The sequence below is a fragment of the Pseudopodoces humilis genome, chromosome 11, assembly GCF_049639895.1.
Source record: "Pseudopodoces humilis isolate 2021_Gansu_Grassland_sample_001 chromosome 11, ASM4963989v1, whole genome shotgun sequence".
Taxonomy (NCBI): Eukaryota; Metazoa; Chordata; class Aves; order Passeriformes; family Paridae; genus Pseudopodoces; species Pseudopodoces humilis.
The window spans coordinates 15,486,568-15,508,682 of record NC_142210.1 but is presented as its reverse complement, the minus strand read 5'-3'; the positions used below and the strand labels follow the sequence as shown (position 1 = coordinate 15,508,682).

Sequence of the window (22,115 nt, the reverse complement as noted above, 5' to 3'; positions counted from 1 at the left end):
GCTCTTTCACGTGAGTAGATGCCTCTATATTTGGCAGCATCAACTCTGCAGGGTTCTTCACTGCATGGTAGTGAAATTTTGTTTTTCCACTGTTTTTCCATCTTTTACTTAATGTCTCTTCTGAATACTTCTTTTGAAAACTGAGGGATGGCTCAGAGGTACGCAGGACAGCCCTGAAGCAGCAGCACTGCGTGTATCTGTGGGAATGACAGGATCCTGAGGAACCTGGTTCATGTTTTGCTGAAAGATCAAGCTCTTACCTACTCCTGGTAAAACATGACAGTGCTGGAGAAGACTGGTCAAGGAATCCAGCAGAAAAAAAAAAAAAAAGGAAAAAAAAAAAAAAGACTAGACTGGGATTTCAGTGTCCAATTTAATTTCAGTGCAAGGAGGAAGCAGAAATTATTGGTTACAAGAAACAGCTCTGTTATTCCAAGCTACATGTAAAACCACAGCTGTCTTCTTACCAAGCACCCCAGATTTTGCAGAGAGACCAAGTGTGTTAAGGTCTCTGCAGAACAAGCCACCATCCAAAACACCATGGTTACCCAAACTTACAGAACACTGTTGCATAACTTGTGTTTAAAACAGTAGTAAGGCTCTAAAGCAGCCTGGCCTTTGTGAATTGGCTCAGGGAAGCAACCGCAACATCCGTACTGAGGGAAGGGTGAGGAAGGGAAGATATGGGAAGAGACAATGTGGGTGATACAAAGTAAGTGTTCTACCACTCATAAACCAGAGGATTAATAACTGGATTCTACCATGTCACTGTTATTTGCTCCTTACAGTTTAAAATCCACAGCAGCCAGCCATGCTCCCACAGCTGTGCACATCCCTGCTGAAAGAGGTCCAAGTGGCAGATTAGGGATCCCCAAAACACCCTTTCCCATAGTGATTCTGGCCTCAAGAGAAGCACAGAACCTCTGTCAAGTCCTTTGGGCAGCATGACAAAAGACCATTAAGACAAAAGCTGGAAAGAAGCTGCAGCCTGTTCCTACCACAGGGCCACCATGTGCTCTGGAAGCATCACAGCGTGCTGAGCTTGTGGCAGCACTTGATGAGTTTCCTCCTTGCATCTGCTGCTCCCCAAGCCTCACATCCTGCTCTGGAGACCTCCCTGCAGCATTGCTGACAGAGGTCTGAGCTGTCCTCTTTTTGTTTCCAGCACCACAGGATACAGGCAACTCAGCCCAGCAGCTCCACCCAGAGACAGTGGGTAACAGAACCAAACCCTGGCAGAAAAGCTCCACAGCTACAAGACAGCAAGGCAAATTTCTCCAGTGCTAGGTGCAGAACAGGGTGCACCAACCTGCTCTGCTCAGCTATGGGGAGGGCAAGTCCCCTTGGGGACCCACAGGCCACAAAGCTCGGTGTGTATCACAGACATGACAGCAGGCACAACTTGGACCATGGACTCAAACGAGCACTGTGTATTTAAATAACCTTAAAAAGCTGCAGCACTCTCTGATGCTCCTTCCACCCTGCCTCATGGAGCAGAGTGAGCAGGCATGGATTTGTGCATGTACTACACAATCCAGGTAACTGTCACACAGGACTGGGGCCCTTCATCTGTCCAGCTGCACACACACTGACATGGGCAGCAAACTAGCTGCTTTGCCCTTAGAGCAGCGACTTCATGGCACCAGTGTGAAGGACTCCTCCAGCCCCTAGAGCACAGCAACTGAAACACAAACACACACACAGCACAATGCTGAGGGACCATTTGGACAGACACTAAAACGTGTAACACACCACAGACTGGAACAAGGAATTTCTCAAAAGACTACACACATTCATTTCCTACCTGGCCTCTCACACACTCAAGGAAATGCATGACAGCAAGTGCTTTGAAGCAAAGATTCATTCTCTTCTCTCCAACAGCAACTCAGGGCTCAATTTTACCTCAGGATTTAGCAGTCTTGTTAAGATTAGCTGGAAAGGCCTTTCCCCTGCAGCCCCTCCACTGTCTGGAGCTGTGAATGCTGTGCACTTTATGGGGTGTGCCACTCTACAGTGCTGCAAGTCCTTCCCGGGTGTAACTCCTGCGTGCCAAGCTGGTACCCCCTGCCCAGCACGTCCTCACTGCAACACACTGGGAAGCTCAGTTAAGAGCCATGCAAGCACTACAGGTCTGCTGGATAGATTCCTATCGGCTCCAGCCCAGAAGGGATGTCTCTATTTCCTAGAAGCCTCATTACACCACTGCTTTGTGTGTGCTCTCGAGGTCATGCTGGTTGAGGAACTGAGGGGTCTTTCGTTTGGCAGTGGCACAGATAGTGCCTGGGGGTAGGGGGGATAAAACAGAGGAGCCGAAGGAAAGAAGAAGACAGATGGGTCTTCCCACTCTCCCTTTTGCCTGGAGGCTTAACAAGGGAAAAGAAACCAAAACAAAAGCCACGCTTGAGTGCTATTCTTTGCCCTTTTAACGAATATTTTCTTAATATATAAAAATCATCTTCACCCTGGAAACCGCTAGAACGTAAACAATAAAAAGGGGACTTAGGGAGAAGAAGGGAGAGGAGGTTTGAATGTGCTTCCAGGCAACAGCCCTTGCTAAGAGCAACGGGTGCCTCCAAGGCCCTGTGCTCACCATCAGCCCTGTTCCTATGGCTCTCTTGCTCATTTAGAGTTCCCCAGTGGGTCTGGACTTAGGATTCAGTGATTAGCGGTCTGCAGCAAATCCTGGCAGGTAGGTTAATCCTCTTCATCCTCACTGATGTCATAGGTGACTGCAGACTTGTTCCTGGAGCGGTTGGCAGGTGAGGAAGGAGGAGTCTTGGTGGAAAAGGGCCAGCGGAAGGAGGGAGATGGCGAGCGGTCGTGTGTGGGGCTGCTGCTGGGACTCTGCTTTGGGCTGATGGCCTGCAGCATCCGGCCCTTGCCCTCTTTCAGCATGTGTTTCTGGTGAGGGAAGCAAAAGGACAGTTAGCATGGATTACACAGTCATGGAAATGGACACTACTTAACAGCCCATGCAGCATTTCCAGTTGTGTCCCTTCAGAACTTCATGCTATTTAAGAGCAGAAAAAGCCCCAGCATCGCTCGGCTTTGGAAACTGCACCCAGTGTAATCATCATTAATTTCCAAGAAATGCCTGTGATATTCACCCAAAAGTGCAGGAAAGCCTGGCATAAACAAGTAGCTTCAGACTCATCTTAGGCCAATGACAAAGTGACCACCATCCTCTTGGCAGCTCAGTGGTCAGCAGGGCACAAACTGGAGTTTACAGGCCAGCTTGTGGGACAGTGGATTTTTTCACTCTACAATATAACTGGCATTATCTCCTTGGCAATGGTGAGTAGTCCCTGAAAATAGGCTGCCCAAGCCTGGGACACTTGTCTGGAGACTGGCAGCACACTGAGCACTGCAACAAATGCCAAACCTTTCTTATGCAGACTCTGTAGGAGCCTGTCTGTTAATGTCTTCAAAATTCCCTTTCCCATTTTCCCAGAACAACTCCTTACCAATGCGCCCTCTGGGCCAAACATCTCCAGGAAATTGCCGATGAACTCCCGGGACTTCTCTTCCCACTTCTGAATGAGATCAATACTCTTCTCTTCCACTTTCTGGACAAATTCCTTTGACTTCTCCTCTACATCCTTCACCCTCTTTTTCACCTTGTCCACACGTTCCTGGAGGTGATATTTTTTCTCCTGCACAGAGAGTGGTGGATCAGAATACAGCTCACCAGATTTGAGTGGAGACCATCTCTGCTCTGTGTTACTACACTGAAGTGCTGCTTGAGACTCAGCATCCCCATTAGTCTGGTGACACTTCACTTCCATGACACTTCTTTCCTAGACTACATGGCAGACACAGTGGGGCTGTGAGACACTCTGTGGCAGGCACTGGCACAGTACACAAAGCAAAACTAAAGCCAGAGATAAGCACTATCTAATAGGAGTGCATGGAAGAAGGAAATATTTATACAGCACACAGATTAGAATGACTTGCTGTAGGTCTCTCTTGCATATCACAACAGCACCAGTCTTTCTGCTGGGTATTTCTAAACAGAGGGAGAGTTATGTGCCAAAGAGAGGCCAAGCAGCTGTTACCTCTCCTGTTTCATTGTTCACAGGCACAGTATCTGAGTGACAAAAAAAATGTTTACGAATTTACTTCCAACATCAAAAATGTCTTCTGCCATGTATTCTTTCTGAGGGCTAGAGCTGCACAGCACAGCATCAGGGCATATCCTACTGTCCTACCCAAGCACTGCTGTTCCAGGAAGGGAACAGCACAGTGGAAACAGCATCAGATTTTATCCTAACAAATGACTCTACCCTAAGGAGGTAGCTGGGGGAAGAGGAGAGGGGTGAGACAGCAGTTGCTATCAAGAAACACTCACTCTTCATTCAAGAAAACATACATTTTGCCACACACCCTCTCCTCAACTCTTTCAATAGGTAAGACATCATCATGACATCACTGACAAGAAAGCAGTATTAGCAGCCCCCCAGTTCCTCTGAGTAGGTCCCTGAGGTGATTTCAGGAAGTCTAATTTCTACTCCAAGGACACTGGTTTAGTGCCAATGCTTAGCTCTGCAGACGGGCCTTTCACTGGCACATGGCAGGACTGTGCTATCACTAGACAAGACTCTCTTCACACTTTGCAAGATTCTGGCTCCTGCAGCATGTGGTGAGACCCACTTCAACTCACGTTTATGAAGCTGACATTGAGCTCCTTGGCCGTGTAGCCCCGCTGCAGGTTCCGCCTGGCATAGACGTCGTAGTCCCGCACGATGCGCGTGATGATGTCGGATGTGGAGATGCCCTCAGTCCTCTGGGTCGGTGCAAACATGCCTAAAGTTGGGGAGAAGGACCCAGGACAGCTTGAGCAGGACACACGGCAAAAAGCTGCTGCCACCTCTATTAGGAAACAATTTATCCTGTCAAGAGCTCACTTCCTAATTATTCACACATCTTTGTCCTTAAATGTACAATACCAGAGCCATCCTTTCTGGGATGCCTAAGTAAGACCAAAACATGCCAACAGCCTGTCAAAATACCAGGTATTCTAATGAAAAGGTCCTCACTTTAGCTGGTTTAAATATTGACTGCACACACAATAGTGTGGGGCAAGGACAGGACAAGGGGTCCTACATTTTAATGGATGGAAATATAATACTCCGATGGCTGAGTTTGGATAGATACAAAAAAGCTGCACCCCCAGTGAATTTTACAGCAAACAGCTAGAGGTGCCCCTCTGCTAAGTTCATTAGACTCCCCATCTGTGAGGATCTCTAAGTCAAACTGTAGTATATTTTCAAGAGGTTGCTGTTAATTCAATCAAAATAACTAGACTGAAATTAGGAATTAATGCTGGGCCATGCTTGGGATGGGACATGGAATAGTCCTAGTGTTATGAAGCAGGGCCCAGAGCTGCTTCTTCTGGCCACCAGAGCCTCCTGGACAGACCTTGTTCCCAGAGGGACATAATCTTGCATTAGAGAGGTACAGGAAAAACTACAGAAGATTTTGACAGGAAGCCCTGGAGAATCTGAGGGGGACGCACCTGCTTCTTTTATATGCTTATAGACATCATCACTGCCAGCAGAAGAGTAGGGGATGTCATCATGTGCAACAAAGTCGATCTGAAAATTTAAAAAGCAAGTCAACATTTTATCTGGAAAGTGCAGATGTCCTTCTGTTGAAAGATGGTAACTTTCGGCTCAACACCTCCACTCAGGGGTGTGAGAGAGAACAGCAAGACACTTCCCTCTTACAACACAACAGAGTTGTGTTCTCAGTGGCAACTGCCTGTGAATTGTAAGCAATGACAGAGAGGAAAGAAAAGGCTGGGAATAAGGGCACAGCTGCTCTAAACTCCACAGAGAAATGGCTTGTTAACGGCAACAATGGTAAACTAAGCAAGCTCCCCTGGAGACTCCTTCACTTCCCAAAGCAGTTCAACAGATGTTAGAGATTCCTTCCACTTTATCTCACCAACTGATAAAAGGCTTTCAAGACAACTTGTCTGGTCTCCTGTGGCAGGGAAGCTGATGTATATCTAAGCTGCTCCTGCTGTAAGCAGGGAGTTAGACCAGACACCCCCCAGAAATCCCTTCTAACCCATGTAATCCTCTCCCTACTGCATTTTACACCTATCAGTAACCAGCACCGACTTCTCCTGAAATAGTGAGAACCTTCTCAGGCTTTTTCACTGTGTCACAATCTCTACTTTATTTCAGCATTACACGCCAGCTCAGCAACTACACTTCCAAGAAACTCATAATTCCCATAATCCAGTTCATTCTATATTTAAGGAGCTTCAACAGAAACAGTTTGCTCAGGCAGAGGTCACCCCCAAGGATGAATTCTTGCTGTAAACAGAGAGGCTAATCAAAATTCCAAACAGATCAGATACCACAAATTACCCTGTGCTCTGCCAGGAACTCGGGTGTGAGGGTCCAGGGGGCATTTCTCACCACCTCGTCCACATAACGACAGTGCTGCACAGCATCGTAACGCTCGTTTTCGTTCATTACCGTGAAACCCTTGAAGTTGTGGGTCAGCTCGTCACTGCAGACTGGAGAAACAGGCAGAGAACACTGAGTCTGAGGCACTTACCCCAGTGATTTACAGTAAAAGGACCTTGCCCACACCCTGCTGAACCAGACAATGCCAGCAGCTGACAGAGGCTGGTGTTTCAAACCCAGCTTTCCAGCCACAAAGCATCAGGAACTGGGACCTCTGCAGGACACTTCTGGGCAGGCTGTTTGGGGAATTTCTGCCCAAGCTGGGGACCCACACCCCAAGCCTTTAAGGTCTACAGAGCTTACAGCACTTAACAAGAAAACCAGCCAACACAGAAGACCGCTCTTCTGTAAGAAATGGCACCTGGGGGTCTGCTGGGCAGAAATCTGTGTTTAAAGCAATGGATGTCTCAGGCTTGGAATCTGAAAAAACTTATTGCCTGAACTTCTGATTTCATAAAATGCCATACCACAGCCTATTTCTTGGAAAGATACATTAAAACAAAGGGGGAGTTCACAGGATCAAGCTTAATTATTATTATGTTCTATGAAAAAGTAAATTAAAACCTCTTCATAATCTGCAATGTAAGATATTGAGGAAGGAGTTCTATTTGATTATCAGACTCAAAAGTAAACAAGGCATTACCAGTCTCATTGGTATTGGATATATTTATGTTCTAGACAAACAGATGATAAAGAGTGGGGGAGATTGTTCCCTGCGTGGAGCTAATGTTTGCTTGGGATGTGGCCTGCAGCTTCAGTCCTGGTGCAAGGGGAGCAGTTCATTACCCTCCTCCTCACCTGTCTCCTAGAGGCACGGAATGTGGTTACACTCCTTGCTATTTTAATATGTTAATAGCTTGACCTGAAGTTATTTTCCTGTTTGTTGTAGTGTTTATGTACAAGGGGATGTCCTTCAGCCTTTAAGATTTCTAAGCTCAGGGCAGTTTGTAGGTTGAAGCAACTGTTTCAGCTCTCCCTCCCCCTCTTCCCCTCCCTTGTAGCACACAAGAAGTGCAGGCATACCACTATTAAAATGCTCTCAGCAATAACTGTGGTAAGGACACAAACCACCCAAGGATGTTATAACTGTTCTATGGCAGGGTGAGAATTTCATTTTGCTTCACGAAGACACTGGGAGTTGAGAAAACTAGTTAAAGGTATTTTCAGTTCTCATACATTGGCATCATTATGCAGCCTGACCAGGGGTCAGCTCCTGACAGACGACAATCACAGCCTGATGTGCCCTTAGCATGGGTGCAGGGATGGGCAGAGGCACTGCCTGGACAGAGGCCCATGTACTGCAGCAGCCAGAAGAGGGATATCTTTTTTCCTATTACATTCTTGAAGGAGCCTGGCTGAAACACCTCTGCTAGATCCCTTCAGGCACTCAGCCAGACACTCTTGGCATCATCTAAAGACCTATGACCTAACAGATAAAATAGGGAACTTCTATTTGAAGAAGGAAGGCCTCACTGACTTCCAGGTGTCCAGGCACATGCCCAAGAAACCACCATGATCTCCACGCTCCCAGTGGGATCTGTCTGGCACTGAGCAATCTCCAGCAGGAAACTGAAGCCTGGAGTGACTTGCAGGGCAATAGAGGTGAAAAAAGCAGCCATGGAGGGACTCATGCTTTAGCTGTCTCTTTTATGAGTCAAAAGTAGATGCTCAGCTTATCTCTAGTATATTTTGATACTCAGATGTGCAACTCACCCGTACCTGTCACAAAATAGAGGGGTCAAATTAAAACAGCATGATCAAAAATCTTTTCCTTAAGCACTCATTTAGTACAGGATATATTTCTGCAGACATATCCAATCCTCAACATTTTGCAATAAGACTCCAGCAACATTTAGGATAAGTGTCTGCAGTGAGAGTCACTGAGGCCACAAGACAAAACCCCTGTATGCACAACCACAGACAGAGCTAAACTGTACTCCTGCAACAGCCAAAGTCAACAAGGTCACTCCTTACCTCCAACAATGAGGTATGTGTTTGGGAAGAGGTTCTTTGCTTGCATCAAGGCCCGGGCATGTCCAGAATGGAACAAGTCAAATATTCCATCAGCATAAACTCTGACAGGGCGATCCACTGTGCCAAAGGGACAGAGAGACAAATGTGAATATGCCTTCCTGGAGAAGCAGCTGCTGCTCATACTCACATTTGAGGACCTTCTGAAAGTAATGGAGGTGTTAGGAGATGTTACAGAATGCAGCACCATAATTAGGACAGAACTGTGAAGATAAATGCTTGGCTCTCTGCCTTCCCATGTGGAAACAAATGCATCTGAGCACAGAGCTGAAATACAAATGCATTTAAAAGTGGACTGAAAGCCTACCATGTATCACCCAAACAAGGGAGAGCAAGGGAAATGCAAACCCTGAACATTTCCCTTCTATGGAAATCCAAATGCAGAATTAACTTTTTGCACAACAGTGGGATAGCAGAGGGGACCTGGCTCAAATGTTTCACAGGTGCCTGATTTCCGCCTGCCTGCCAGGTTGGCATCTCAAGACCTTTACAGCATCCTCCTCTGCAGCCTGCTGCCACAGTCTGGTTGAGGGACCAGCATCATTAGCTCCCCCAGACAAATGCAGTGTATGGCATTATTCAAAAACACAGATGAACTACTCAAAGAAAAGCAGACACAATTCTGTGTCTGCAAAAGCTTTCTGTATGCCAGAAGAGGGCTGGTCCTAGCAGACCTTTATGAATGTTCATTCACATTCTGCAAAGGGGATGGGATATCTTTATCTTTCCTTTGTACCTACAGCAGCTACAGTTCCTGAGCACAAACACAAACAGCAACAAGGCATTGTGCACTGTATTTTAGTCTTGGCAGGCAGGAGAGCTACCACTGCTGAAATCAGAGACTGTTGTGCCAACTCTGGAGATTTTCATCTGGGAAATTAATGCAGACTGTGAAATACACTGGGTTTTCAGAACCTCTGGCAGGAAACCACAGCCAGGTCTCAATCTGAGCTGGCTCATCTCTCAGTAGCAGCCAGGTAGACAGAAGTGCTGTCTGCATATGTGGTTTGGCAGGAGAGGGCCGTCATCCTTCAGGAGTCTGTTGCGCCTCTGCTTCCCCCTCTGGACTTGCAAAGGGGACAGTGTTTCTCCCAGCCTGGTTTAGAGAATAATAGGACACATTCTTGTTGTGGGGCTGGTCTGTGGTGTTTAATGACACTGACTTTAATTCAAACCCAGGGTAGAATGGGACATTCTGGACAAAGATATAAATTTGTTTTACTTGCCTGCTTCAAGTTGCAGAAAATATGACTTTTAAAGTGCTTAACTTTAAGCTACCTCAGACAAAGTACTACAGAAAGTGTGCAGTTCTATGGCTGTCAGTGGCTCAGCTAGAGTTTAAAGCAAATATCTGTAGTGCCCTCACACAAACTCGAATTTCAGGTGTACTGACGGGCCAAATTTCCCATGGAAACAGTTATCTAATCACCAAAGCACTCCCTAAGTCATTGGCTGTAAACCTGGTCCAAGGCTTCATCTCAGAGATATCCCAATCATACCCACACCCCCCAAACCCAACATTTATATAATTCCCTTCCAGTCTGTGTTCTTACTTACAAGGGGTCCCTCTCATGGCTTCTTCATACGTTACTCTGATGTATGGCTTGCTGTAGTCGATCTCCACTTCATCTGAGAATGGAGCTGGCTCCCTCAGCCCCTAAACAGCCAGCAAAGTTTCACTGTGAGAGTGCAAAAAGCGAGGACAGTTCATAGATCACAGGCACTGCCATTGCAGTGTCCTAGTCAACAGGTGACTCATTGTGCCTCTGCACAATTCAGACACATGTATTAAAGACTAATTAGTGCAAAACCTCAAAACAGCCTTGCAGGATGATTATCCTGAGTTTAGAGAGGAACAGTGAGAAAAGAAGGGTTTAGAAGACCACATTTATACTGGACCAAGAAAATCAGAGAATCAGAGCTGCAGCTGCTAAACTCAGACTTTTGACAAACAGCAGGTCCCAGTAGCACAAGCCAAGTCCCAACCTCACTGTCACAACTCCAGCTGTGCCCACTCTGGCAAGACCATCACTCTGCTCTTCCTGAGTGTTTGTGCTGTGATAAACAAACTAACAGCTCCTTGATTTGAGTATATGAACAGAGCAGAAGAGCAATACTAACTGCAGCACTAACTCCCAGGGAATGTGTGTGTTGCCACCATTTCTGAGCCATACAAATGAGAGACTGATCTTCATCTGTGGCAGAATAACTTCAACTGCTGCAAGAAAACTCCTCTAGCCTGCTAGCTTGACCACACAGTACATTTAATCAACAGCTGAAGTCCAGGCATCATTTCTGGTCTGCTCTGAATAGAAATGAAACATCTGCCCTTCCCATTACAAAACAAGCGGCTCAATCTCCTTCTAGCTGGAAGGTGTACGGCTGCAATGGACATCTTGTTCCTGAGTCAGAACACTAGGAAACAAGCTTGCAAATCATTACAATAATACCTTCAAACTGGAAAAGGCTAATCTGCAGTTTCCTCTCTGGCTTCCTGTCCCACTGCAGAATCATGGCAGTGTCCAGCACCACTGCAACCACAAAAACCACTGCTGTTCTGGCCAGTGTTGTTCCTTATTAGAATGCTTAGAGTGAAATGCACAGGAAAACAACCACTGACCACTACATGCAAATGAACTGCTACTGCTGAACATCTCCTTTAAGTTACTGAGGGCTCCACGTTTCACACAGTACCTCCTCTGCCATGGATCCTTGCTGTCAGATAAGGCCTGCAGGTCTTTCATCACTGCCATTAAGTCTAGGACTTCCCTATAAAATCGGATTCTCAGCAGTTTAGTTGACACATACCTGATACAAAGTTAGGCATAAAAGCACAAAAAAGCCCTATCAAAATTATCAGAGGAACAGAGAGACATGTCCTCAGAAGGTCCTGCCAGAGTCTTGCCCTTCTCCTGCATGGCCAGTGAGGGTCAAAACTCAACCTGATGTGCACAATACAACAGGTTTATGTGTCAACAGGTTTGTTACCACCATCTGCTGCTGAGCTTCAGGGGAACATTCTGACAACAGCTGCTTAGTTGGGAGTGGAAAGGGCTTCAAGGTAATCTCACAGTTAGGCAACACTACTACTCTCACTATAATAAATAAAACTTTTGCAAAAGGAAATAAAAAATCTTTCACCAGAACTGTGTTTGCCCTGTGGCTAAAAAACAGGCAGGAAGCTCAGAAAGTGGCTAGATATTACTTGTCTTGTGCTGTTCACAGATGTTTTACTTCTAACAGAGGACAGACATGAACTTGAAGAGCAAGTGACTGCCATGGAATAATAAATAACCTGCACACTTCTCTTTCCTCACTGAAATACAGGGGATCTTTAAGAGGGACAGGGTGTGTTTTTGCAACAGTGAAGGATGTAAAGATTCTGTGGGATAAGTTACACAACAGCTCAAGCCTCTCTCCCCAGTGCCTGCCTCCTCAGTTCTCACTGTTGGTGCTGCTCTTACTTCATCACCACTGTCAATGCTGTGTGACAGGGCTGCAGCCCTCCTGAAGAGCAGAACGTTGTCATCGAGGAGGGAAGTTGCAACACATCACCACATTTTGCCAAGGACCATGACCCTGGTATGACATGGCAGGGATGGTAGCTGGCCAGAGATAAGAAAAGAACAGCTAGAGCACACGTGATGCACAGGACAGCTCCAGGAAGAGGGCAGAGAACTATAAAAAGCCAATTGTTGCAATATTGTGGCAAGGACAAGTTAAAGACAGCCCTTTTCAGTAGCATTACCTGGATCAGACCCCCTTCAGAAAAGATCCCACTGGTTTTAGCTAGTTAAAGCCACCCCAAGGTTGATCTAGAAAATAAATCCTTTTGGTTGTTTGCTGTGTTTTTTTTCTGGACACTCCCAAAGTACCAGCAACAAAAAGGCGGTCTCTCTCCAGACCAAGAAAATGGAATGAACAGTGATCTTTCCAGTGCATCAGAGCATGGATTCAACAAATCACTTCTTCAGGTGCTTACAGGCTTCAGACCCTCCTGCAGTTGTTATGTGCTTCTCTCTCAGTGGGCCACTTAAAACCCACCTATGAGAAATGCTTACTTCTCCATGGCTCTCTAAATGCATGCCTCTTTGGCTCAGCTTAAGTGACAAGCCGGACACACCACAAAAGCAGCTTAGCAATGCTTGCCTCAGACCTAATTTAAGCCCACGTTGTAAGTATGTTATTAGTATGAACAAAGGAAGATTCCAAACTGGATTTGCAAGGAGAGCTACTGTCATTTGTTTCTTATCCCCTGCCCCCTCTTGTTTTCTCTGTCCACAGACAAACCACCACCTGTACTGAGCTGTTACAGCTCTGTGTCCTCATCTCACAGGCTCCCAAAATTCTTATCTCTGCTTACTTACAAGTGAGCGTCGGGACATTTTTGGAGGGATTCCATCCAGCTCTGTTGCCCCATTAGGGCCTGATCCATCTTTTCTTCTCTTTCGGGAATTCAGCCTGGAGGAGGTCGGCGGCTCCATCTTGCCAAGCACGTCCAGAAAGCACTGGAACAAAATGAAGGAGAGGGAGAAAAGAAAAAAAAATACAAGAGATATTTCTCAGTTCTTCCAAAACAGAATCAGTCAACTGCAGGCACAGTGTACAGAAGGTCAGTGCAAAGACACAGCCACCTCACAAGGGGCTTAGCCAGTTGTATTTGGCATCAGCTGCCAAGACTTGACAAACAGTGCCTGGTGGGAATACTGAATCATTTAATGCAACTCAGAGCTGTTCTGCAGAGAGAAGTGTGCAGCAGTCAGCTGGCTGGAGAGACACTGAAACAAGAGTTGCAATGCAAATTACAAATCATTACTACAAGGTTAATAATGCTATTTTCGCATCTAAAAGGCAACCTAAGGATTATGGCATGCCCAGCTCACATTCAGCCCTCATCCAGCTCTCATTTGGATTCTTTACCTTTTACACCCCCAGGGCACCTGCTGAGTGTGCTGCATCCCTGTACAGTCCTGAAGAGAAAAAGGAAGGTCTATGCAGAAGGATAAGGGCAAGGGAAGGGCTCGTAACTTAAATGAGTTTAAATAGGCTTGCTGTTTGCTTTGTCGTTTGTGTCAGACCAAGCTGCAGCTCCTTAGTGGGGACAGCCCACCTGGGGATGGCTGCCACCATGTTCCACTCTTGTCCCTGGTCCCCACTGCAGTGGTGACTCAGCAGATGGTGAAGCAGCTGCTGACACCACATTAGGCCACACTTACTTCTGGCACTTTATATACCAGTTTGCAATTAGTGGTGGTTCAGCTGAACTGCTTCTCTGATGAACAGACAGATATACCACCAATTTGGGACAGAAATGGTGACAGTTATAAGGAAGGAAGTTATTTGTTCTTTGGGCTGGAATCACTGTACCTTTCCAAAAGGGCTGGAGTATTAGTAACTCAGCTGAAGGAAAAACAAGAGATTTATACGAAGGCATGACAGTGAATATTCCCTTTCCAGCTGCTGCAGGAGTTAGAAATGGGTGCTAGATTTGCAAAAACTAAAAAGCACCACTATCTCTCTCGTTAACTTGAAGTGTGCCCCTCTCCAGTGTAGGACATGGCACTTCTGGCCTGCTGTTCCGGAGAGCAGCATGACCCCTCCACCCAGCAACGATCCTTAGGTGCGTGCCTCAACTCCCTAATAACAAGAGTGGTGGAATTTAAAGAGGTGTGGAATTTAAAACGTCTCCCCACCCACATGCAGTGGGTGTACTGGAATGTTAGGTGGGGCAAGTGCAAGGTGTGACAAAGAGCAGATGCCCCTCTGAATAACCACCTTTTTCAGCAGCAGAGGGGCTCTGCTGAGTGTTCTACTTGGGAGGAGCTGGGACTGTCCTCGCTAAGGGCCACTGGCAAAGCCCTGCTGTTTGGCAGGCAAGAAGGGTGTGCTTTGTGAAAGAGCTGTTAAGTAGCAGATTTAGTGATCGGACTTACTCAAGCACACATGACTCAAGATTAAGGAATGCTCCAAAGTAGTAAGTCCAATGCAGTTTAACGAGATGCAAATACCTCTCCCTCCCTCCTACTGAGCATCAGCATGATGATACCTTATGGACAGTTTTAGGGTCAGGCACAGCTGAACTGGTTTGGGGCTACACACATATAAGTATCCCTGGCTGCTCTGCTAGACCTACCACAATGTATTAAGAACGGGGAAAGAGAATCTTAGGTCAGTAGGGAGCCAAAAAATACTGTGGAGAAGATAAAAGTGAGAGTCAAGAGCAGCCACAAGGACATTCCAGAGCTGTGTGACCCATCCAGCACTCACTACATAATGCCTGTGAGTCAAGCTTGCCGTTTCCCCCATTCCAGTAATTGAAGTACTATTTCCTGAGAACAAACATATGGGAGGGTGCAAACATAACCTCAGGCAGAAAAAGTTTGGAACCCTCAGGTCCAAGTCTTCAAACATTTAAGCAAACATTTAACTTTCAGGTGAGATCTATAAATGCAGTATAAATAATATATTGCTATAAATGCAGTAGCTTCCAGAGTGCCTCTGTGAAAACACAGGGTATGACACAAGTCATTCTTACATTTTGCAAGGTGTCATCTTGCAAGCACACTCTGTGTCAGTCATTTACCACTGTGGTCCTAGCAGAAACCATGAAGTTCCAAAAAAGCAGCAAACATATGTCTCTGGTTCAAGAAACCCAGAATTCATGGAAACACGGGGGAAACAGCAACTGATTTTCTTGTTATTTGGTTAAAATAATGTCACTGTGCTTCAAGTCACCTGTTGGTCTCTGACCACTTTCCTTCCCTTGGGAGAGAATTAAAAAGGTCTGTTAATGTGCTGAATGCAGACATTCTGAACCACTGCCCAGCAAAACATCAAAACCTGGGGGTTTGGCACTGAAGCACAGACACAGCAGCCCCACACACAACCAGGTGAAGCTCTTCCCACAACAGCATGGCCCATCAGAGCAACCAGACTTCACTGCACACAAATACAGTCTCTGCTGAATTATCACCAGCCCCTTGCTGCTGGGTGCAGATCTCATGGCTAGCCAAAGAACTGCAGGTTACAGTACAGGGCAGCACTGTCCCAGCTCAGAAGAAAACTCAAGCTTCTTCCAGCTCCTCCCACACCCAACCATCTGCTCTCCTCCACCCTAACTTTTCCATTTCTCAGGGTATACACAGATAGTTAAATGATGGCAACAACAACTTAAGTGAATAGATTCCAAATTGGGAGATTCTATTATTCGCTGTGCATTAAATCAGCAGCAGTGGTGAGACAGCATCAGCCACACAGCAGCAGCTCTAGCCAATGTACCAAGTGAGAAACCATCTTCAAGGGTGGGATAAAAATAAGCTCTGTCTGCTCTGACCTTACAGGTGAGATGTTGCTGAAGTAGCCTCTGCAGTGCCTGGACAGCTGGGCTGTGCACCTCCTGAGTGACACAGCTCTGTTAATTACTCAAATAAATGCAGAAATGAAACAGTAATTTTACCACTGTTCAGAACTTTAAAACCTCTGTCCTGCTAGTGCATTTCTGGGAAGTCCTCCCACCACCAGGCTTGTCTTTATAAAAAATGGGAACATACCACACCTTACTGCAATAAACCTACTAATCTTAGAATGCTTCATTTTGACCCAGTTGACTAAAATAGCATCCCAAACAATTATTTACCACTAGTGGGATCCAGCATCTGTAGCTGAGTTTAACACATGAGGACACAGCTTTGCTTCCCCAAATGCATAAAAAACTGACTGTTCTAAAATTAATTACATTTGCAGCAGATGGGGAAGAGGAAAGAGAAGATAACTCTCAAAGCTCATTCTGAACACTCCAAGATAGAAACCAAGCATAACCAGAAGAAAGAGCCTTGCTGTAAAATATTAACATTGTTCTATTTTAAGGTGTCACCATCCTGCATTATTGAGTTCATGGCTGAATAAGAGAGACTGCTCGAAAGGAGCAAAGCTGGAAATGCCTCGTTTGAAAAAGCCATGGGCATATCACAGTCTCTGCACCACTTTATAAAACAGTCAAGGCTTTTCTCCTGTAAGTTATTTCTTTGGTGCATCCTGTATCAAAGAAGGGCCTTGCATCACCTGCCAGCTAACTCACTGAAAGAGAAACCTGCACAGGCTCTGCGAGGAGCAGTTGACTGCCAGATGGGAAAAGAGTTGCTTTTCCTGTCAGGGAATCACTGAATCCCACTGAAACACAGTCAGTTCTGGGAGGGGAAAAAGGACAAGCATTGATTACTAGAAATGAAATATATATATATATATGTATATATATATATATAGGCAGGGAAGGAATTTAAAACTTCTCCCTTAGTGTCAGTTAACTACACCATCATCAGAGTTGTAATTTAACCACAACACCAAAGTTCACACCTCTGGCAGGTGGAAGATGTCAGAATAGGCCCAGCAAATCTTCCTGCTTAGCCAAAGCTTTACCTCACTGTCTGCACCTTTATGGACAGTGCTGCCATTTTTTAGTCTTGGTGGAATCAGAACTGCAGCATCGCACTCCACCAGAGAAGCAGGTCAGATCTTTCTGCACTCTAAGCACACTGATGGCATGAGGACCTGGCCCATCTGCCTTTTTTTTGATGTCCTAAAGAGTTTCTTGGAGAATAGTAACTGCAAACCTACATCAGTAGCAGGATTTCTTCTGCCATTTCTGCTGCTTTTCACTTGCAGATTTACCTGTGAAGCAAAATAAATGCTGCTACTTAAACTGAAAACCAGCTTGCTGCAACAACTCAGTAAATGCTCCAGCCCAAGGCTGTCTCAATTCCCACCAGGGACCCAAAGCACAAGATTGGAAGCTGGACCAGTGAGGCCCTGGGCCACCTATAGCTCCCTGGGTGGCACCACCTGCTCCAAGGCTGTCCTATCGTCCCTCTGAACTTGGGAGGCGTTGGCACAGTCAGATGTGACTGTCATGTGCTGCTTTGCCTACAAGATCATTGCACTTTACAGGAACAAGATACTTCTCTTCTGCTGACTCATCTGCAGGCAACACTACTAAACTTTGCACTCTGCCAGCTGTCTGCAGAGAATTGCCTTGACACATGGACAGCACGTAAGGCAGAGCCTCAGGGAAACGGGAGAAGTCCTGTCACTTCAGATAAGTCCCTTGCCAGGCTATAAAGTATCAAAGAGACCCTGCATTCCTTGACCATAAATCGAAGAGAATCCTTTTCCCCCTGTTCTCCCTCATCTGCAACCTCCAGTCTCCATTTAACCTTACTGGTGTGTATCCCTGTGGAGATCTGTGGAGACAGAGACCTGGGAGAGGTTAATCACAGAAGACTCATCATGGATCTCTCTTCTATCAGTGCTTAAAAATCTTGCCCAATCTCCAAGGCAACTTCATGCCCAGTCCAGCCTTGCCAGGCCCAGCTCTGTCCCAGTCTCCAGATGCAGAGCATCTACCTGGAAACAGAGTGCTGCTGGCTATGACCCAGCCTGCTCACCTCCAGACAGACTGCGACGCTCCCCACAGTCAGCATCTGCTCTAGCTGGATGATCGAGCCCTTGAGCCCCTTAGAAAGGTTATTGCAGGATCTGGCACAGTCACATTCACTTGTAAAACACAGGCTGCTTCAGCTACTTTGGATCAAGATCAACAGAAGCAGCTGTCCCACAGTGTGTTAAAATCCACATGAACATAAGAAAGGATTCCTGTTCAGCCAGTGCCACACATTGGTCCAACAGCATCCACACCTTTGCTATACCTGCTAAAACAACCCCCCAGGCCTTGCATCCCCTACTGGCGCTGGTAACACTCAGAGCCTGAGCATACGCAAGCTCTGGTATCCATGTCCTGCAATCAAAGGAAAGATGCTGCTTCTCACCAACAAAGTCCCAAATGGCTTAAGATAATTTGTCCTAACCACAACAGAAAACAGTTCAGTGTGGTCACCTAGATAGTGTTGCTAAGCAATACACACATAAAAAAGAGAAATTGCTGTCAAAACCTCTGTGAACTCACAGTCCTTCTGGGTACTTCCAGGCACTCAATGTCTCAACATGTGACAGCCTCAACTGGGTGAGTGAAGCAGCAGAAATAGTTTATGCAGAATACCAGAAAATATACTGTCAGGGATAATGAAGTATGATAATAGGTGGCCATTCTGACCTGACTTCTGCACTGTTTCGTTTTTAGGGATTAGCAATAGAGCTTTTTGAGACTGGAGGTGTAAACCTCCTTTAGCAGGTTTACAGACCAATACCAATTCCTTACTGAAACAGTTATTGTTTGTGGCTCTTGGCAGAGTGATTTCAAGAGTGTTACAATCCAGATCTCGCAGCGAGAAACTTCTAAATCAGGAATTTTAATAAGTGTGTATATACGGCAAATATCTTCAGGAAATAATGCCTGGGTATTTGTCATCTGAATTTCAAAACCAAATACAGTGGCAGTCCTCAGACCCTGGGGTCCTGCAGATGGAAACCCAGCATTACCTGTTTCTGACCACCCCAATCTTTGCCAGGGTCCTGGTGTGGCAGCATCCCAGGGTGGGGACAGAGAGGCCACCTGCAGCTTCCTGCACCTCCCTCCACGGCGAGTGAGGACTACAGAGGAGCATCACAGCTCTCAGAATTCCTGAGGACTTCAAGTCCAATTACAAAACAATTAATCAGTGCAGCCAGGACTTCAGTGGACACAAAAAGCGGGTTAGAGGACATGTGCGCCTACGCAGCAGCTGGGTCACACCTTCCCTTGCCGCAGCCAGGGTCATCTCCTCACTGTCATCCCTAGGCCTTGACTGTCCCCTGGGCGGGGAGATGTTCCCCGGAACCCCCACGCTCCAAGCGCTCAGGATGCACTACAAAAGTTTCCCATTGGCCTGTCTACCTCTGTCTTCTCTCAGCTGCCAGTCCTGCCATCTCGGAGGATCACGCCCGAGCCCCGGCCTCTGCCCAAGCCCCCACAAAGGGGACGCAGCGCATCACGACCACCCCAGCAGACACTGCCCTCCTGCCCAAAGCCAACGCTCCACGTCCCGCCCGGCCAACACCTCCCGAAGCTCCCAGCCTGTGCCACGGCCACCGCCCTGCGAGAGGGGCCTGGGGAGGGACCCCTGACCGGGGAGCGTGCGGTGCCCTCATGTGCCGCCAGTCCGAACCCACTCAACAGCCCCGGTTCCGTGACAGGCACCGCTCCGCTCCCTGTCCCCTGCACCCACAGCCCCCTCAGTGACAGCCCCCCGCCCCCCCCGGACCCCCCCCTACCGGCGCACAGCTCCGCAGCCCACCCCGGTGAGCCCGGCCCCGGCCCCGCCGCCGCTCCGGCCCCGCCCCGCCCCCGCCGACGCCAGCGGGGCGCGGGCGGAGCCGCTGCGTGTCCGCCCGGAACCACGGGAAGGGACCGGGCCGCCGCGGGGAAGCCGCGTCCCGGGAATCCGCCCCTGGAACCTCCGTTCCGGCTCGCGACGGTCCTGCCCCGCGCCCCTTGGCGTCACAGAATAGCCTGAACTGGAAGAGACCCACGAGGATCATCGAATCCAACTCCAGGCCCTGCACAGCAGCATCCACAAGAGTCACACCAAATGCCTGAGAGCCCTGTCCAAAGGCTTTTTGAGCTCTGCCAGGCTTGGTGCCATCACCACTACCCTGGGGAGCCCGGTCAGTGCCCAGCCACCCTCTGGGGAAAGAACTTTTTCCTGATACCCAACCTGAACCCCCAGGACACAGCTTCAGAGCACTCCCTGGGGTCTGTCACTGTCACCACAGAGATCAGTGCCTGCCCCTCTGCTTCCCAACGTGAGGAGGGGAGACTGTGATGAAGTCTCTCCTCGATCATCCAGCGTATGGATGTATCCAGTGTGAATTCCCGAGGCTCTGGAAGGAGAGAGCTGCCCTGCGTGTCCACATCCTGCAGTGCTTCAGCAGTGGCTCAATCTTTCTCCAGGGAAAATACAGCATCCCTTACCTCTCCCGTGCCACAGCCACGTGCCACTGAATGATTGCAGACTCAAATCTACTCACCTGCTTTGTACACCACCTTTGTGAAGAAGCTATTAAACCCCTCCAAAATGGAGCAAGTGCAAGGTGAAACGTTGTGATTTAGAAGCCACAGACTTTATAAAAGCTTCAAAACTAGTCTGAGGTTATATGTACCATGCCCTGGAAAATGTTATGTGGATGGTTTTGCTGTTCCCCAAAGTCACACTTCAAGGTTGTGCACAAAATGAGCAGTGCTGTTGCATCTCTCTGCAGGTTCCTTAATGGGTGACAGCCACAAGCAGCAACAAAGCAGTCAGAGAAGTCACCCTCTATTTCCCAACAGAGGAAAAGGAGAGGAAGGCTCATATTCAAAATATTTCCAACTAATAGAGCCAGCAGTGTGCTGCCTCCAGCACTGCAGCTGAAAGAGGGATTCTAGGTGATGCATCCTAACTTTTTAGCTCCTCAGCTTCCACGAGCTGCATGGGGAGGGTCTGTTCTTCTGTAACAGTTGGTGAGGGTGGGATTCAGGGTTCACCTCACCCCACTTTGGCACTCTAAAAGCCATTCATCCCACTGGAGTGGTTCAGCTGTGCTTGCTCTGCCAGCAGAGAGAGAACAGGCATCACCACCATCTTCCAGTGGGCATGCTAAGATGCACTGTTGTCAGGAACCCACCTCGTCCTCTAAGTTTTGGGCAGATGAGATGCTTTAACATTCTTCTGCAGATCTACTGCAGTCTTTCAGAGGCTGGAGTCCTAGCAAAGTTGGTCTCCAAACATCCACCCTCATATTCCAAAACAATTACAGAGAGATTGAGAAATCATTGCCGTATGTGCTGAAGAGCTTGAGGAGCAATGATCACTCACAGCATCCACGGGTGCCAAATTGCACTGAACCAAGGAGCAGTTACTGCACGAGGAGTGGCAGTCATGGGGTGTGTGGGCTGCTGGCCTGACCTAATGTCCTAAATACCTCGACTTTCCATCAGTTAATACTATCTTTCTTGGTTTGAAAAGACAGGTGTCCGCTAAGGATGGCGGGAGCTTCTTTTGAAATGGAAAATGTAAACCCCCTCCCTCCAAATTATTATAATTTTGAAATTAAGGGGCTCTTAGGCAACAGATATGGGAGTAGGAAAAACAGTTCTTTACTAGTATATATAAAAAAACCTCACAACTTAATAGGAAAATTAAAATAAAATGCAGTAGTACAAAAAAACACTGACAGAGTCAGAATACTACCTGATATCCTGTTGGTCAGAGTGTTGGTAGCAGTCTGATTGAACAGTGGCTGCAGTGTCCTTACAGTGACATGTGGTTCTGTTGAAATAACAATCCTGCAGCAGGGTGTAGTTTTCTTCTGAAGGTTCAGTAGTGATGTATAACAATCTGGTCTTCCTCTGGGAATCCAGTGGAAAAAGGCTGACTGGTGTTCCAAATCTCTCAGATTATATCCAGGTAGGAATGCTTGGTTCCTCCCCCTGGGTGGAGCATCTCACAACGGGATAATGTCATTTTATCAGTCATGCAGTGAGTCTCAATGGCCCATCAACAGAAGATATCCCCTGGAGTTATGAGGGATGGGTCATGGAAGAGATAAAGAACACTGCCCCACCTGGTTTTAACAGATGGTAATAGAATACATACTTTTGGTTACATCTTGCATTGCAACCTTACACACCATCTC

General features: G+C 47.1%; 1 protein-coding gene across 3 annotated transcripts; it reads right to left on the bottom strand.

The window, feature by feature from the left end:
* Positions 1-354: 354 nt before the first annotated feature.
* On the bottom strand, positions 355-22,082 carry PCYT1A (phosphate cytidylyltransferase 1A, choline). 3 transcript variants are annotated; one of them, XM_088060944.1, is made up of 9 exons: positions 21,671-22,082; positions 12,878-13,018; positions 10,068-10,167; positions 8,454-8,570; positions 6,378-6,529; positions 5,516-5,594; positions 4,661-4,803; positions 3,465-3,653; positions 355-2,901 (listed from the first exon to the last, which is right to left on the bottom strand). In XM_088060944.1, the coding sequence occupies exons 2-9, from the start codon at positions 12,992-12,994 to the stop codon at positions 2,695-2,697; spliced, it is 1,104 nt and encodes a 367-aa protein (XP_087917070.1). In that variant the 5' UTR covers positions 12,995-13,018; positions 21,671-22,082; the 3' UTR covers positions 355-2,694. The 3 variants fall into 3 exon arrangements, with proteins under 3 accessions (XP_087917070.1, XP_014109912.1, XP_014109911.1); XM_014254437.2 differs by lacking the exon at positions 21,671-22,082 and adding an exon at positions 19,713-19,809; XM_014254436.2 differs by lacking the exon at positions 21,671-22,082 and adding an exon at positions 18,942-19,079.
* Positions 22,083-22,115: the final 33 nt, after the last annotated feature.

Coding starts and splice junctions, on each gene's coding strand:
- PCYT1A (XM_014254436.2), bottom strand. CDS start 18,989: ATGCTGCCACACCAGGACCCTGGCAAAGATTGGGGTGGTCAGAAACAG. Junction 4,804..5,515: donor TAAGCATATAAAAGAAGCAG/GTGCGTCCCCCT, acceptor CCCCAACTTTAG/GCATGTTTGCACCGACCCAG. Junction 2,902..3,464: donor TTGGCCCAGAGGGCGCATTG/GTAAGGAGTTGT, acceptor TTCCCTCACCAG/AAACACATGCTGAAAGAGGG.